The sequence below is a fragment of the Macrobrachium nipponense genome, chromosome 36 (assembly GCF_015104395.2).
Source record: "Macrobrachium nipponense isolate FS-2020 chromosome 36, ASM1510439v2, whole genome shotgun sequence".
In the NCBI taxonomy this organism is placed as follows: Eukaryota; Metazoa; Arthropoda; class Malacostraca; order Decapoda; family Palaemonidae; genus Macrobrachium; species Macrobrachium nipponense.
Window position 1 is genome coordinate 12,532,626 of NC_087220.1, and position 17,522 is coordinate 12,550,147.

Sequence of the window (17,522 nt, forward strand, 5' to 3'; positions counted from 1 at the left end):
TCATGTATCGTCTGTGCATTGGTTTGTTGTGCTATTCCTCTGTTCTGTTTATTATTCTGTTTCTGAATGTCTCTGGATCTTCATCTACTTTTATCAGCCCTTCTTCCCACGCACTCTTGAACCACTCGTCTTCACTGGTTTTCAGATATTGATCAGTGCTCTGTTCTCGATGTTGACATAGTCCTCTATGCTTAGTAGGCCTTTCCCTCCTTCCTTTCGTGTTATGTATAGTGTCTGTATTTACAAATGGGTGTAGCGCTTTGTGTATTGCATATGTTTCCTAGTTTTTTGGTTTACGCTGTGGATTTCTGCCTTTTTCCATTCCACTACTCCTGCACTATATCTGATAACTGGTACTGTCCACGTGTTTATGTCTTTTATCATATTTCCGGTGTTGAGCTTAGACTTGAGTATCGCCTTAAGTCTCTGCATATATTCTTTCTTCATCTCTTGGTGTTTTATATCCTCTCCTTCCATTATTCCCTGGTATTTGTATCCCATCTCATCTATGTGTTAGATATTGTTCCCATCTGGTAGCTTTATTCCTTCAGTCATTGTTACTTTGCCCTGTTATATGTTGATCAAGGCATATATTTCTATTCCATACTCCATACTGATGTCCCCAGATACAATTCGTACAGTCTGGATTAGGGTATATATTTCCTTGATGCTCTTACCATACAGCTTGATGTTGTCCTTGAACATCAGATGGTTAATTCTTTTGCCTTTTTTCTTAAGTTGGTACTCAGAATCCATCTTCTGCACTGCTTTTGGCATGGAATTCATGGCTGCTACGAAGAGTTGTGGGAGCAGTGAATTGCCCTGGAAGATCCCTCTCCTGATATTAACCTCTGCTAGTCTTATTCCTCGAGGCAATTCTTTACCGATGGCTCCAAATCCAGTGCAGGCGTTGGGTTTGGAGTGGTATACCCTGACAGTAGTGTTAATGGTGCATTACCAAGTTTTGCTTCTATTTTTACTGCTGAACTTTTTAGCATTTTAACAGCACTAAAGAAAATTGTAACTTTAGAAGGAGATAATTTTACCATTTTTAGTGATTCCAAGAGTGCCTTGGAAGCTTTGGCATCTTTTAATCCAGTACACCTTGTGGTACTGGAAATAACAGAGTGGTTGTTTTTATTAAAACAAAAACAGAAGGCAGTTAACCTCTGCTGGGTTCCTTCACATGTTGGTATTGTTGGAAATGAACGAGCTGATGAATTGGCTAAATTAGGTACATAAAAAAATCCAAGAAGTATAGCAATTCCTTGTTCAGACTACATTCTTGAAATTAAAAAGACAGTAGAATCAGTTTGGCAATTCTATTGGACAATAGAGAGTAATATTAAAATGAGAGAACTCACTGATGTAATCAACCCCTGGCTTTATATGTTAGAAGACCGTCGGAAAGAGACTGCATTATGTAGGTTACGGATCGGCCACACACGGATTACTCATGGGGTTTTAATGAACAATGACCCTGAACCACTTTGTGAGGATTGTCTTGTTCCCCTCACAGTAAAACATTTAATAGTAGAATGCCCCAGCTTAATATCAGCAAGGAACCGTCATTTTAACGTAGTTGGAAGAATGGATCTTAAACTGGATGCCATTATAGGCAGAGATTTTAATGAGGATAGCCTTTTTAGTTACCTTCAAGAAGCAGGTCTTCTAGAAAAAATGTAGGTTAATTTGGTCAAGATGTTTGAGTCTATGTATGTGTTAGTATGTGTCAGTGTATATCATTTGCTTTCAAGTCTTTTTGCATCAGGAAATTTTTATGTACATAAAGTTTACCTCCAATTTATATATTTATTACCATATATAATGTTTTAGTACTTTTAATATCTATTTATTTTGACAGAACTCTGTAGAATTTGGAAGTATGCGGGGTGCCAGTGTTGCTTGTATTTTTGTTTACAATTAATTTGAAATAGGTGTGTAGGTGAGATAGGTATTTCCTGTGCTTTTGGGTTCTCTGTAGTTCTCTGACAGATTTTATATAAACATATTTATAGCATTTTAATTGACTTTTCCTTTGCAATTCCTTTTATTGATACGGCGTCAATAACCCCGTCGTTGCGACGCCAGTAAGAATTAATAAATCAATCAATAGTCTTATTCCAAAGCTTGCAAGTATTTGATTTCAGTTGCGTATTGTATTTTTTAGGAAGCTGATGGTGTTTTCCTCTGCCCCATATATTTTCAGGTATTCTATTAACCATGTGTGTGGTATCATGTCGAAGGCTTTATTCTAGTCAATCCATGCCATGTTTAGGTTGGTTTTCCTCCTCTTACTGTTCTTCATTACCATTTGGTCCATCAGGAGCTGGTCTTTTGTGCCCCGACATTTTTTTCTGCAGCCTTTCTGTTAGTTCGTCGATGGTGTTTGTATCACCTAGATAGTTGTGTAACCTTTCCATGATGATATACCTATTAGTAACTTTTGCATTATTAGTAGGCAGGTGATAGGCCTGTAGTTACTGGCTATATTACCCTTGCTATTGTCGTTCTGTATTAAGGATATTCTCCTTGTGGTCACTCGTTTGGAAGCATGGTAGTTTTTGAGCCAGTATCCATGGACTTCATCGGGACTTATGCTTTCCAGTTGGGCACTTTCTTTAGTTGGTGTCTGATTGTGTCGGTCGTGATCTCAGTGAATATTTGATTTATTCTCCCCGTTTCTTCTGCCTTGACTTCCTGGAGCCATGTTATTGTTATTATTAGAGAGAGGAATCGCTCAGTTAGTTCACCAAGATGAACTGTATCCTTGCAAAAAAGTGTCACCTTCACACTGAAAGGTGACTATTATAGTTACATATGTATCTGATAAAAAAGTGACAAGTAAATTTTACACCCATATGCAATGTTTACACGTGTCCCCTTTTATATGGAATTCAATATCCAGACGTTAATGGATTTACAGAGTTCCTATCATTATTGGTGACATCGAGATACATTAGGCCATCTCGCAAACCTTTCTTTCTCTCTCTCCCCCCAAATGCAAGAAATATTATTTGAAAGAATATAAATAGGATTTTTACGAATTCCGATTATTTCTTGGCCAGTGGTATCCAAATAGAGTTCTCGGTTTAGCTCAAACGTTTCAGAAGAAATTCAGTTAAACTGTAATGGAATTGTTAAAATTCAAGTTTATTTACAAATAACAAACAGGAAAAAATCAAGTCTTAAAAACTAAAGATAATTTTTCGGCCAAATATCAATTAAAACATTAAAATTTAAGTTTATTGAAAAAAATTAAAATTATTACCAAGAAATTCTGCAGATACTAAAGACTAAAGAGAATCTTTTTCTATCGAATATTTACCTTGAACACCAAAAATGTAAAAGATGTCAAACTACGTTAATGAAAGCTGTTATTAACTAGTATTGCAAATAATTCAACGTTTGTCGTTATACATACTCTATAGCCGATGACATGCTCTCTTCCACAGTATTTGCAAAACACTGAAAATTACATTTGGAACTTTCCCAAATATTTGCATATCGAATGGTCGCCTTAAGCTTGCCATGACCTTCATTCATTTTGGACATCTTACAGTAACAAATCCAGCAATTGTAATAAAATAAGAATTTATTTGACCTATTATAATGCTCAAAATGGCAGAAAAAGCCACACCAAACCAGTGCACGGACAGTACATGAGACAGACTAAAGAACTGGTCAGCGATGAAACATGGCAGTGGCTACAAGGAAACAGAGGGGTTGGTAACAGCGGCACAAGATCAGGTACTAGAAACTAGATATATTCAAAGAATGATAGATGGAAATAACATCTCCCCTAATATGAAAAAAAGACCATAAACCACATAGCAAGTGAATGTCTAGCACTTGCACAGAACCAGTACAAAAAGAGGCATGATTCAGTAGTAAAAGGCCTGTGCAAGAAATATCAGGTAGCTTGCAGTGATAAGTGGTACGAACTCCAATCTGAGGAAAGTTAGAAAACAATCAGGCAAAGATCCTCTGGACTGTGGTATCAGAAAAGATAGGATGATACGTGCAAATAGACCAGACATGACGTTGGTTGATAAAATAATGAAGAAAGTATCACCCATTGATGTTGCAATACCATGGAACACCAAATTAGGTGAGAAAGAAGATAAAAAATTGCTAAGTATCAAGACTTAAAAATAGAAATAGGAGGGATATGGGATATGCTACAGAAATTCTACCAATAACCATAGAAACACTAGGCCTGATCCCAAGATCACTGAAAAGGTACCTGGAGAACCTAAAAGCTGAAGTAGCTCCAGAACTCATGCAGAAGAGTGTGCCACTGGAAACACACGCAGGATGCAACCTGGAACCCCATACCATAAAAACCACCCATTCGAATAAGATGATTGTGGTAGACAAAAAGAAAAATCAATAAATAAAAAAATGTAATAATAACTAGATATCTGCCACGCAAGAGAATTTTCAACTTTATAGAAATCTTAAAACTTTCCCAATGAAGTCCTTTATGGACATATTACAATGAGTATTGCTTATGAGAAGAGATACGGCAAGGCTTGGAGATATTTTTTTTTATTGGAAACTGAGAGGGAAATGAAATAATATTGCTTTTAGATCATTATATATTTAGCTATTGTTACCCTCATGACCACGAACATGGATAGCACTACGATAATCATTTGGGTTATGAAATAGTGAAAAATGGGTAGGTTTAACTAAATTTCATGGAATGGTGGAGTTAAAATATAAAGCATAATGGTAAACTGTTTCTTCGTCTAAGATAATATTCTAATTCTACTGAATGTCACTGAGGGGAACAAACCGTTGGCTTAGAATTGCTTAGACATCGTAGGTAATTTGAATTGACACATTGCATAACCCAGCAACCTGGAAATGCCAGCTGGCTTTGACGTTACATGATAGGATATGAGTAGGCAAGCGGAGTTGTATAGATAATTAGATTTCTGTATTTATTGAGGTAACTTAACATTTTGTAATTTTACCTTTAAAAGTAGTTAGATATAAAAAAAACCTGTAATTTCTATGTAAAAAAATTGCTATTTTTAATAATAATAATAATAATAATAATAATAATAATAATAATAATAATAATACTAATAATAATAATAATAATAATAAATAATAAAATAATAATAATATATTAAAAGCCCGAGTAGTGTATAATTATTTATGTGAAGGTTTAACAAGGCGTGATCCGACATCCAGCTTACTCGAAGGTTCGTGCTAAAATCTATAGACAAATAGAGCGTTGTTTCAACAATGAAAATTAAAATGAGTACTATTTCATTAGAAATAATTTTATTTGTACCATTTAACATGCACATTATTTATTTCTTACATCTTCATTCTGATAAGTAAATCATCAATACCTTATCATAAAATTCATCTACTTACTGCTTCTGTACTATTCCTTGTAAACTTGTGACAAGAAAAATAACCTCCAAACTAGGAAAGAAGTTTCTACTAGATTAAACCAACATAAATATTCTATTAGAACAGGAAAGACTTCTAGTGTCCCTTTTTATTCTTCTTAGTAATCATCACTATGCTATTGATTGAACAGAAGCAAAAAAATCTTATTTTGTAACGATTATATTAGTAGGAATATAATTGAATCTGCTTTTATGAAGACGTATTCTAGAAAAAAAAACTTTTAAATCTGAGCCCTGGTGTGTACAAATTAGTCAATCTTATCATAGATAAAATAGTGAAAAGTTTCAACATTATCCTCTAAATTTTTGTATTAGTCATTTTCCTTTTAATGTATTTCTTATTGATATTACTGTTCATTCACTTATTTTGATATTACTTGTTGTTGTTTCTGTTAATGATGATGTCTTTATACGTATGTTGTTAGTACCGCTATTATTGTTACTATTCGTAATTGCGAATTTATTTGCTTTATTAACTGGTCGACAGGTAGTCAATTTTCTTTATTTTTGTATGTAATGCTCTCATTAGGCAATTTCCTTTCCTTCTTTTGACTTGTTGGGGTGTCGCATGGTTGAGTGATCTTTATGAACATTGTCTGTTTGTAATGGCCTTATTATACATGTTTTCTATATTTTTCTTTACTCACTGTGCCTTTTTGAGAGCTTTCTTGCTCACTCGTTTTGCGCTGTGTGTTGCTTTGTGTCTTGAAAAGCACAGTGAAGAAAGAAAAATATAGAAAACATGTATAATAAGGCCATTACAAACAGACAATGTTTGTAATGGCCTTATTATACATGTTTTTCTATATATATATATTATATATATATATATATATATATATATATATATTATATATATATATATATATATATATATATGTATATTCCTCCCCTCTACTCCCCTCCCCTACCTCAGCCTCCCTCAAAGTACCGTGCCCTTTCACGAGGTCCACCTTGCCAGGCCTCCGTCTTCTCCCCAGTGAGCCCCTTAATTAAGTCCTCCTAAAGGCCATTCGACCTGCCCCGAAGCCACGTCTACAAAGTAAAGTGCTGTGTTTACAAAGGTTCAGTCACATAGTTTGAATTCTCTCACTAGACGCCTTTACTTTATTTTCAAGTGTCAGCGTTTTATGTCAGCCTGAATTTGTCGGTGCACTTTTCCTTAAATTCCATTGTGCAAGTGATTACATCAAATCTTGTGTTCGAGGTATTCTTGGCAGCCTCTGAGCTCTGCTTACTTTAACTGAGCCATTAATGTCATTTAATTTGTAAATATCTCCGTTGCAGAGGGAGTATTAGCAATGTTAAACACGCTCTGCAATTGAGTGTGTGTGTGTGTGTCTGTGTGTATTTGTAAAAGTCTGTGTGGAATAATTATCTTATCGGTTAAACCAGGCACCATTTATCATGTCTGACTCAACGGGTGGGAAGTTCGCCATATTGCTTCTGTTTATTGTCTTTAAAACCAGATTTAATTTAATTTTAATGACAGAATTGAGGTGGCTTCTTGAGACTTCGACAAGACGCTGCAGCGCTATCTTTTATTTTGGGGTCATTGATATAACAGCAACAGCGATATTTGAAATGCCTCGACGTCAAGACATCGGGCTATCACGACAAAGTTGTATTCTCATCATGAGCATTCATCTTTGATGAAGCTTTTCAGTTACGCTTCTGCTGCCTCCCTCGTATTCGATTTTTTAAGGCTCACCATGAATTGATATCTGAATTTTAAAAATAAATGTACATCAGGTTATTTAACTACTGTAATACCAAACTCGGCTAAGGAAATCATTGAACTTAATGACTATTCTACGACTTCACCTTTTCCAAGAATTTGAAATTGGAATTTTCTATCTGGAAAACTTTCCATATTAGGGCTTATTGGAAGGAACTGGTTCTGTGTTCCCTTAGTTTATTATTCTTATAGGAATATTCCATTTGGGTAGTAAACAGGTGTCGCGACGCCCAAGTCTCAGAGCGGAGAGTCTTGTCCTTTAATTAACACTAACTTGGGATGTTCTGGTTTGAATCGAGAAAAATCTTATGTGGAAGAATTATTTTTCTAAAGTTACTGACTTTGGACGAATAAAATACACATTTTACAAAATATTAATTGTTAACTGGAAGCTTCCATTGACAGTAATATTTAGTACAGAACTTGACCCGTTACGGAAATGCATATTTAATAAAATACAATAATAAATGTTCTTATTGTTCCTAAAACATAGGTTTATCTTTTAGAGGTAAGATCACTGCAAAAGGTCATTCAAATATAATATTAATATGATGGTTTATCTAGTATAATGTCAGATTTACCCAGCAATTGCTAATTTATAAAATAAACCCTTTAGTGGAGTAGTGCTATCAGTGCACCTCATGCCGTGCACTGCAGACATTACTTAAGGTTTATTGCAGAATTCCTTCAGTCCCTAGCTGCACCCCGTTACCTTCCTTTTACTGTACCCCCATTCATATTCTCTTTCTTCCATCTCACTGTCCAACCTCTCTTAACATTGCTTCATAGTGCAACTGCGAGGTTTTCTTCCTGTTATATCTTTCAAACCTTGCTGCCCACAACAAACTTGTTCATATCTCACGGTGCGGACTTTGAAAATTGCCTGCGGTTGAGTTCGAGATGAAAACATGACCATCAAAATCACACACTGTTTAGCATTTAAGGGCGCTTTTAGATTGGCACCATTTACGTTTTGTGTATCCTGGTTCCTTTCAGAATGCCTGGTAACCTGCTTTGTTCTTTCAAGTCTATTAATATATTTAGGTATCTATTTGTTTTGCTTAAGGTTTGGGAGAGTTTAATGATCATTTTCAACTTACTTTTGGCATAACCATTAATTCAATGTTTGCTTAGCATTATATATAATGAGTCATTATATTGTTGAACCAAATGTTAGGATACTTAGAAGCTTTAATTTTAAAAAGTTGTGGTGACAGGGTTAGCATACGTAAAAAGACTGATATTGATGTATTAAGATGGTTTGCTTCTATCAAAAGAATGAGACATAGGTTAGTGAAAGAAGTGCAGGAGTAAAAAGTTTTGAGAGAAGCAGAAAAGAAAGGCCTGAATAATCCCGTATGTATGAAGGTGAGCTTTTTTAACGAGAGAAAGGGAGACAGGGGAGCAAATGGTGCTGTGTGTTGGGTGTATTGTTGAAGAGCCTTATGTTAAACTATGTAAATTGGCCAATTTTGGGAATATTTTCTGCACAGGGGTCTCATCTGTGATTCAGAAGTTAAAGCTTGAATGTTGCTGTGACCATTATCTCGCTTTTTCTCTGGGCTCACTTCTTGTTAGGGAATGGATCCTTGTGTTTTGGGGATGGTACCTTATATACCCGCATACACTTGATAGTAACCAGAGGACTTTTTAGAAAAAAAAAAAAACTACTGAGACCACTTTTTATGTCAGTCCTCAGATTTTAAAAACTACTGAGGCTAGAGCTATGGCTGCGAATTGGTCTTTTGATCATCCACTCATCAATCATCAAACATACCAAATTGTAGCCCCTTAGAATCAATAGTTTTTATTTTATCCTATTTAGGGTTAAAGTTATCCATGACCGTGCGTCTGGCAACGATATAGGACAAGCCAACACTGGGCTTGGGCTGACTCTTTCATAGGTCGGGCTCATACAACATCGTATGATGTACAGAAAACTCGATTGCGCCGAAGAAACTTCGGCATATCTTTTACTTGTTCTTTTATAACTTGAGTCCGAGGACCTTGATAGTTATTAACAAATTAATGAAGTTCTTAGGTTACAATATTTCATGTTCCCTCTCGTTGATTTTTGCTTTGAAATATCTTCTAGTGTGGTTATTAGCAGGGTTTAATTAAGTATTTGTCAGGTGGCATACTGAAACATGGTGGCACGGCTAGAGTTTAATACTTCTGTGAAGGCTGACAAACAATATGATCATGGGTAGAACCGTCAGTGCACTTATGGTTCTTTGCAGCATACCTTCGGCCCCTACCTGCAATTCTTTTCGTTCCTTTCACTGTATCTCTTTTCATATTATCTTTATTCTAGCTTACTTGCCACCCTCTCCTTACAGTTGAATCATAGTGCAACTGTGATGTTTCTTCCTGTTACACCTTTCAACCGTTTTACTGTCAATTTCCGTTTCAGTGTTGAATTACTTCATTGGCCTAAATTATATTTTCAATTAATTTAGAGATGTAAGATTGTAAAGAGTGGCATTAGTCATTGATATGAGTCTGAAAGATGGATAGATAATAGATAGAGTGTGTATAGAAAGTGGGGCAATATTGTTTCAGATGTTATATAACGACCAATCTTATCACGAAATTGCTTTTCACTGAACTAAATGCCTCAGGAAGACGTTGGGCTCTAGCGGACATTTTTCCTTGACTTTCTTCTCATTATGCAAAATGCCCCTGGAATCAAATTCCCGAGATGTATACTAGTATTGCTCCAGCCCTGGTTTTTTGGCCATATCCCTAGGGTTAGGTTAGGTTAGCCTAGATCAGTTCAAAGAAGAGTATTGAGAGTAATTTGAGTATGGGAAACATAATGTCACCATCTACGAGAAGATTCTGTGGTTAGATTTTAAGATATGGCGTCCCGCTTTTTTTTTATGAAGGTTTTCAGTTCTCGGTTTCAGTTCGGGAATAAGTGCCCGGAAAGGGTCGTGGTGCACCAAATTTCCATCATGACCACTTCTCGCAGCTGTAATATTTTCATTCATGTCTCTCTAGGCCACATATGTCATTTTATTGGTGGAGTAGAGAACTACTCGAGGTGGAAATAAGATTACATTTTGGTAAATGTTGCAAAATCCAAAATTCTCAACTCATTTCTGAGTTAGTCATGAAAACATTGCGACTTGCGAACATTTTATATTTAGGTTACAATAGCGCATGTTGGATATAATTTTCAAATATATAACAGCTTCTTGTTACAAAGAGGTGAAAGAGTTGGCCTTCAGATATCCTGAAGGAATATTGGTGGAAGATTGGGAATTTTCATATCCATGGATAAGGAATTGGTCAGAAACCGTCAGATTATTAAAGGATAGTACAAACATTTTCTTCTAAGTTTGTTGGGCCAGGTGGTCGGTAATTTTGAAATTAATACTTTCTTCACACACCCAAATATAATTTTAATTCCCAAATCAGTAGCTCATAACATCCAAATTTAAACTTGCAAATCAACCGTTGTCTTGGAGCCTGTGTCTCCATTTTAGAGTCCAACGAATCCCCAGCCACCATTGGAGTCTTTGTGTTGGTAGCTGAGGTCTGAAGGAGTCGCAACCTTGCTTGACCAACATCCTTTTCGTATGGAGCGGATGCTGTCTTCAGGTAGTCCAAGAGTAGTTACCTGGTTGAATTAAAGTAATTCATGTTATAAATATAGAAACTATATATCTGGCAATATATAATAACAACAATGTCCCCTTCCTGATTTATTCACCCTTCTTGGATATCCGCGTTCCTCACCGAATGGCTGATTATCATGTCTTGAATAACTATAGTTCATATGAAGGGGAACTAGCATTTTTTAGTTTAATCATTATGATTGAAGATTGATATTCTCAAGGTACTAACAGCGACTGTAAGTTACCACTGAAGTATGAACACATGTCTAGAAAGGAGACAAGATAATTACCAATATGTTTTTGCTGTGTCAGACATATTATGTAGCCCATGTCTGCTTTCATATGTATTGGGTAATGATTGCATATTTCTTTAACTCGGTAATTATTATGATTTATTTAGTCTTGGTGTATCCGTTTCCCTGAAGCGCACTGGAGAGAGTGTATGTTTGTGCGATATTCCCAGATACAAACATCATCATTTTTCATTTGCTTCGTAGGTACATAACTGGTGTGTATGTGTGTTTATTCGCAAGCGCTATGTGCTCGTCATTCTAGTTTTAAACAGGGAAACAAACTTACGATTCCATAAACACCGACGTCAAGTCGCTCTCCCGAAGGCGACCGGTCATGAAATGTGGCAGGATAAACGCAGACCCCTTCGCCCGTGAAGGATTGGCCTCTGTTGGGCGATAAAGACGACGCTGTTGCCTACACCAAGGTATATAGAATAAGGGACCCATTCTATCAACCTCCGTCTACACAAATCGAGAGATACTGTTCAGATATTGAAGTCACAGCTAAGAGGAGGATTGATGAATTAAACACGAATTGTATTATTTCTCTTTCAAAGGCCTTTGCTTTTCTTGTGTGTGTGTGTGTGTGTGTGTCTTTTTTTTTTTTAATACGTATCATAAATGTCACTTCGGAAGATGGGTTGACAAGTGGCAAAATCATGAAATTTGACAGTTTGACAACATCAATTTGTAACAGCTGGTGACCATTAAGTATCAAATTAAACGTTTTAGGGCAGATGAAAATCGAACAAATTTATGACTATAATGACATAAGCTTTGATGACATGTAATTAATAATGTTACCATATAAGAGAAACGGTTTTATATTGTTAGGGGAGACTCGAATAATCTTGTCCTGTACTGATGTCAGTAACTTGATTAGGCAGAGATGTCGCTGCGCTGTATGCTTTCATGGCAAGAAAGCTTTTGAGGCAAATGTAGACATTCATTCAGTTTCGATTTTAATGGGAAACTCCGGAATCTTTCTCCCTTATACATTTTTACGTATTTCAGAGCATGGAATCCCCTTCTGAGATTGCACAAATGTCACTATACAAAACAAGCAGACTCACGTGTACACAGTCCAAGCGCTTGTACCCGTGACCACAATTGAAGAAACTTGAAGGTCAAGCTCTCCCAAGGTGGCCGTGTCGTTCGTACCGAAAAGCTCCCTTCCGGTGAAGTAATGCCCTTCATAGATGTTCCAGGTGTCGGCGTTCAGGACGACCCTGTGGCCGGTGAAGCGGGCTGAAGATGCCTGGAAGGGGCTTTGAATAAATACAGATTCCCGCGTGAATCTGCCATGGATTTTCGAGTTATTTGCTGGGAAAGTTGCCCTTGATTTCATGGGTTATTAAATTGATGAGATTTCAATAATTTTGTGATTGCTTTTATTTCTACTGGGTTAAAACGGAGAAGGTTTTCGTTCATTCCGTGGTGGATTATCCCGTCAACTGTAGAAGTTACTATAAGTTCGTGGGTTGAAAAGTGGATGGAATGTGTTTGTTTTTACTTTAAAGCAGTGATTTCAGTCAGTCGCCATAGTGTTGTGCCGTTAGTTTAAGCGGTGCATCCGAGGAAGCTTTACTTTTATTGTATCTGTTGAGGGATGAAAATCGTACTGCTTCCAATGTGGATTTTTACAGGAGTATTCAATTGATTCCACTGAATTGAAAGTGCAAGAATTATTGTTTGCATACGGATACTGTTAACAGTTAGGAAAGTAGCAGAAAAAAGGCTTATCTGGTATATTTCTGTAAGCTGGGGCTCATTTCGGTTTTAAACTATACTGTAAGGCAGTTGGTTATTGAGATGTCATTTTAAAAGAACGGTAGCTTGCTTACCATATTTCTGAACTTAGTGGGAAAGTCCGTTGAATATCCTATGCCGTGCACATAATGAATCTTTCCTTGGAATTCCTTGTTGTAATCTTTATTTTCGTAATAAATCCACCTGTAATATCATTATATAATTACACAATATACTCAAAAATCACCCATTGAAATGCAGGGAAATAATGTTAAAGAACTTACCACTTGCATTGTAGGTCGTTATGTTACACTACTTAAAAACACGTGTAATTATGTTAATGTAAAAAATCATATTTGATTGCAAGATACCAATATCTTGAAAGCGACAACTCTTGAGATGATAGAAATGAGGTAAATTATCAAGTAATCCCCATTGAAGTATAGGCGTTGATGGGAGTTTGCTCTTGCATAAGGCTGTGAAATGCAGTTCATTGATTATGGTTTTGACGAATCAGTTTGTGAAATACGTGCCATTACGTCAGGTGTTATAGAATCTCATCCTTTATAGGAATCTGGAAACTTTTTAACAGAGAGAGAGAGAGAGAGAGAGAGAGAGAGAGAGAGAGAGAGAGAGAGAGAGAGAGAGAGCATCAAAAAGATCTGTGAGACTTACAAGCCAGTTTGATGGACACTTTCAATGTCATCGTCGATTCCTTTGGTCGACAAGTCTGGGGTGTAAGTGTAGAGCTCACTCGAAGTCCCCAAGTTGTAAGTCTTGCGGAACACCTTTGTGTAAAGGCCATTAGGACCCGGGATGTTCGAAGCTGTAAGAAACTGGCGCTTTATGTAAACTCGTAAGAGCGTGAGTTACGAAGGTCAAAATTTGTAGGGTAAGATTTGTGCTTAGTCATATTTTCATACAGCTGATTTTTGAAGGTAGTATTTGACGATTATTATATAAAAAAAGGGCGCGTACTAATTACCACAGCTTTCAACTACTTCATTTAACCCTGAACCCTAAATCCTAGAACGCAAGAGAAGGATTCGAACCCAAGGTAAAAGTATTACGAAACTCGACATTGAATATTATACCACCCTTGTGGGTTGGCTGCAATACTATTCAGTAAAATTTCAAAGGATATTCAGTTTGAAGGGAATTGCCTTAGAGAAGGTAAGGTTACAAGAAATACTAAACCCACTTAGCTGTGACCAGAATTTGAATGAGGGTGTAAAAGTGTATGGGCAGCCACCAAAGAACTGGTCCATTTTTCACCAGAAAGGTCCCAGACAGATAAATAATGGAATCAGAATCGGGAACAGACTTCCATATCTTAGATGCAGAAAGATAGTCGCCAAAAACGTTGTGGAATATATTCTAGACAAAAGACTTCTCAGTTTCCAAGGCCCTATCGATAATCCCACTTTGCCCTCAAAATGGTTCAGTAGTAGATCCATTATTTCCAAATATTGATCATATTTTGGTTTTATGTAATGTCAAGTGCGATCTGGTGATTTCTTTAAAGTACCGCTGAACAGCTAGCGCCAAGGATGGATGGGCCGTTGTTTTCTAAATTGACTCCGCAGCATCTGGTGAATGGTACACTGTTCAGAAATTGAGGGGTGGGAGCGGTTGGGGGTTTCGATAAGCTAAAGTTCTGGGATGGCATTAGGGAAGAAATTCTTCTAAATCGGTAGCAGATGGACGGGATTTTTTTTGTATATAGTAACTTTCGAATGGTTATCGAGATATATTTTTTGGCTCCGGAACTCCTATTTAATTGATGTTCTATTTGTTTTCCGCAGGTATAATGTTGTTATGAATTACTCCTCTTTGTTATTACTGTTGGTCGTATTTTTGCGTGTGCGTTATTTTTCTTTTTATGCGACGTTTATGCAAGTTCGAATGTGACTTGACAGTCGGTAGTGAGCGTTTATCTGATAACCTCTGTAAAAAGAGAACTGTTGATGTTATAAAATGTATTAATGTAATAGCCCTCGTTTAAACGCAAGGATAAATTCACCAGTGAAAATAGAAGCCGATTTTGCAGATATGAAAATAAGGATTAGGCCACATCCAAGGTCAGGTCGATCTGACTTATCTGATTATCGGGGGACGATTATTCGATAACTCCCTAAAAAACAGAGCATGTTTCAACGTTCTGTCAAATGGCTGCTGATGAAATTCACGAGTGCAGTCTGGCAAAAAGAACCGGGTGCGGGAAAGGCAACATTGTCTCCGCTGTGTGGAAGTAGTTCATATCGACCTTGAGGAATTATCTCAAAGCGTGGCACATGAAGGGCAGTTACTTGTAGCCTGATAAGAGATGGTAAGTGCTTTCTCTGAGTCTTGGATGACGGTGAACAGGTGGAATATATGAAAATGATAATTCAGCTTTTCTCATCAAGTTTATCTGCAAAAGCTGGTTTTATGGCGCCGTATGTGCATCCATTTCTTTCTATAATTGAACTGAACTTTCGAGAGGTTGTTGATGAGAAGGGTTTGTGCAAGGCATAATTTCTTTCATGCTGTTTGATCCCATCTCTCTCTCTCTCTCTCTCTCTCTCTCTCTCTCTCTCTCTCTCTCTCTCTCTCTCTCTCTCTGATAGTGTTACAGTAGTTTAAATCTATCTATAAGTTCATGAAATGCAAAACTGCGTCATCAGTGAATCTGACATTGCGTTCGCCTTCGGAAATTACCAATAGGTTCATTGTTTTAATTTCATGCAATTGAAGTCTTGTGATGAGTATTATATATTTATGTGTGACTATAGCAGTTGTTCATCATTTCATGTCCAGAATATCATATCTTTAGTTGTGTCATTTATCTTTCGGGTCAAATGAGTTGAGACTGCGTTTTTTATTTATTTTAAATCCCTAGAGTGTCATGAAATTTCACCCAGGAGGCAACCGTGACAGGAATCATTCGTCCCTGATCACTTTCAGGGAGGTTATTATTCATGCATTATTATCCATGCTACAATACTCGTGTTAATATTTGTAATTAACAAGATACGCTAAAATAAAAGTCCATATTACCGGAGAAAGTTTGTCTTAATCAATTTTATATATATTTGTAAAGCTGCACTCTCTTCATCTGAGAGAAGTAGGAAAACTTTCTTATGCCCTACAGAAATATGAAAAATTGCCTTTACAATTGCATATACTTGAACCTCGGTCCTTCCAAGTGTGCGTAAAACAATTACTTGTTTATCACTCTGCCAATAAACGTTCAGGGAAATTTCGCTTTAATTGCTGCTTATAAATTTGTAATTCAGTTCATTTCATTGGTTTTGCTTTCATTTTAAAGGTGAGGCCAGTCGTCAAATACATAGGAATTTTCAGATGACTTACCATAAGGATATGTAGATTTTGTCATTTGTCCATGCAAATCAACAATAGATTACCTTTCCATTGATGTATAGTTAATTGTTAGTTGTATCAGTTGCTGGTCAGTAAAGTGTAAGTAAACGATTGCAATAAGTTAAGTATATCTTAGTGTTACCAGACTACTGAGCTGATTAACAACTCTCCTAGGGCTGGCCAGAAGGGTTAGATTTGTTTACGTGGCTAGATATCAATTGCACTAAACATTATAGTAATGTGTTAAGTACTATTGATCTTTCCATATATATTTATACAAAAAATACACAAAATGTGGTAAATTATATATAACTTTTTTTTTTATTAAGGAGTGATATTTTGATAAGCAATCGACATTTATCTCGAACACAAAAGTTTAATCGGACCAATTTCACACATATTTGATTCAAGCGATGTCAAGCATTAGTTAGGATGAACACTCAATTCCTTCATTATCTAAATCAAATAAAGAAAACTAATCATTGCGCAGTGGAATATCCTATCCAATGACAAAACGTTAAACTGTATAACCTGTGATCTATCTCAAATAAAAATAATTTTATTTACAATCATCACTATGAGAAGCTTTTAATTATTGTGATAGAGCACCGTTTTCCGAAATGAGAATTACCTCTCTCTCTCTCTCTCTCTCTTCTCTCTCTCTCGCCTTCGATCTCGTCTCTCTCTCTGAATTACTCTTTTTATGTGTATGGCTAAGATCATTTTATTGACTACGAACGCGACTGGTAGATTTTCTAAATAAAACCATTTATAAAAAAAAATTCTCTCCAGCAAATGCATTTTATACAGCAGCTTTTGCATTTACCATTTATCTCTGTGTTTTTATATTTATATATCTCTTATTTTTTATTCTTTCTCTATTTTATTCCTATTTTAAAGAGATTTCTTTCAGAATAAGCATAATTTGCTACTTGGTTGGCTTTTATGTATAATGTATAAATATTAGAAAATGAATTATTAAGAAATAGGAAAATAACCAAAAGTAGACCAAGGGATAACGGGAAAAACAAATTTAATTCTAGAAAGCTTTCAAACAATCCTCATGGAAAGAGTTGCCTATTCCCTCGACTGTAAGCTCCAACGTTCTGGAAGAGACCTCGTCTCTGGGGTCTTAGATTTTTCTAACGGTCTTTTTATTTATTCTTCGGAATTAGAATGAAATCACGCGGAATTCCAAATTCACTCTGCACTAACTAAACCATCCTTTTCAGGGAAATTTTAGTGATCCCAGATACAATTGACAAAATCAGTCATAACAAAGAAATTCAAATAAATGGCAAGCGAGCTACAAAGACTAATAAGG

The 17,522-nt window shown here is 36.2% G+C and overlaps 1 protein-coding gene across 1 annotated transcript in view; it reads right to left on the reverse strand.

Moving 5' to 3' along the window:
* Nucleotides 1–11,339: 11,339 nt before the first annotated feature.
* The window catches only part of LOC135203368 (uncharacterized), a 256,227-nt gene continuing 250,044 nt past the window's right edge, over nt 11,340–17,522 (reverse strand). The window contains exons 2-5 of the mRNA XM_064233102.1: nt 13,511–13,661; nt 12,931–13,039; nt 12,160–12,344; nt 11,340–11,472 (exon numbers count right to left, since the gene is read on the reverse strand). Coding sequence (XP_064089172.1) covers nt 11,340–11,472; nt 12,160–12,344; nt 12,931–13,039; nt 13,511–13,661 — 578 coding nt within the window. The remainder of the gene's footprint in view (nt 11,473–12,159; nt 12,345–12,930; nt 13,040–13,510; nt 13,662–17,522) is intronic.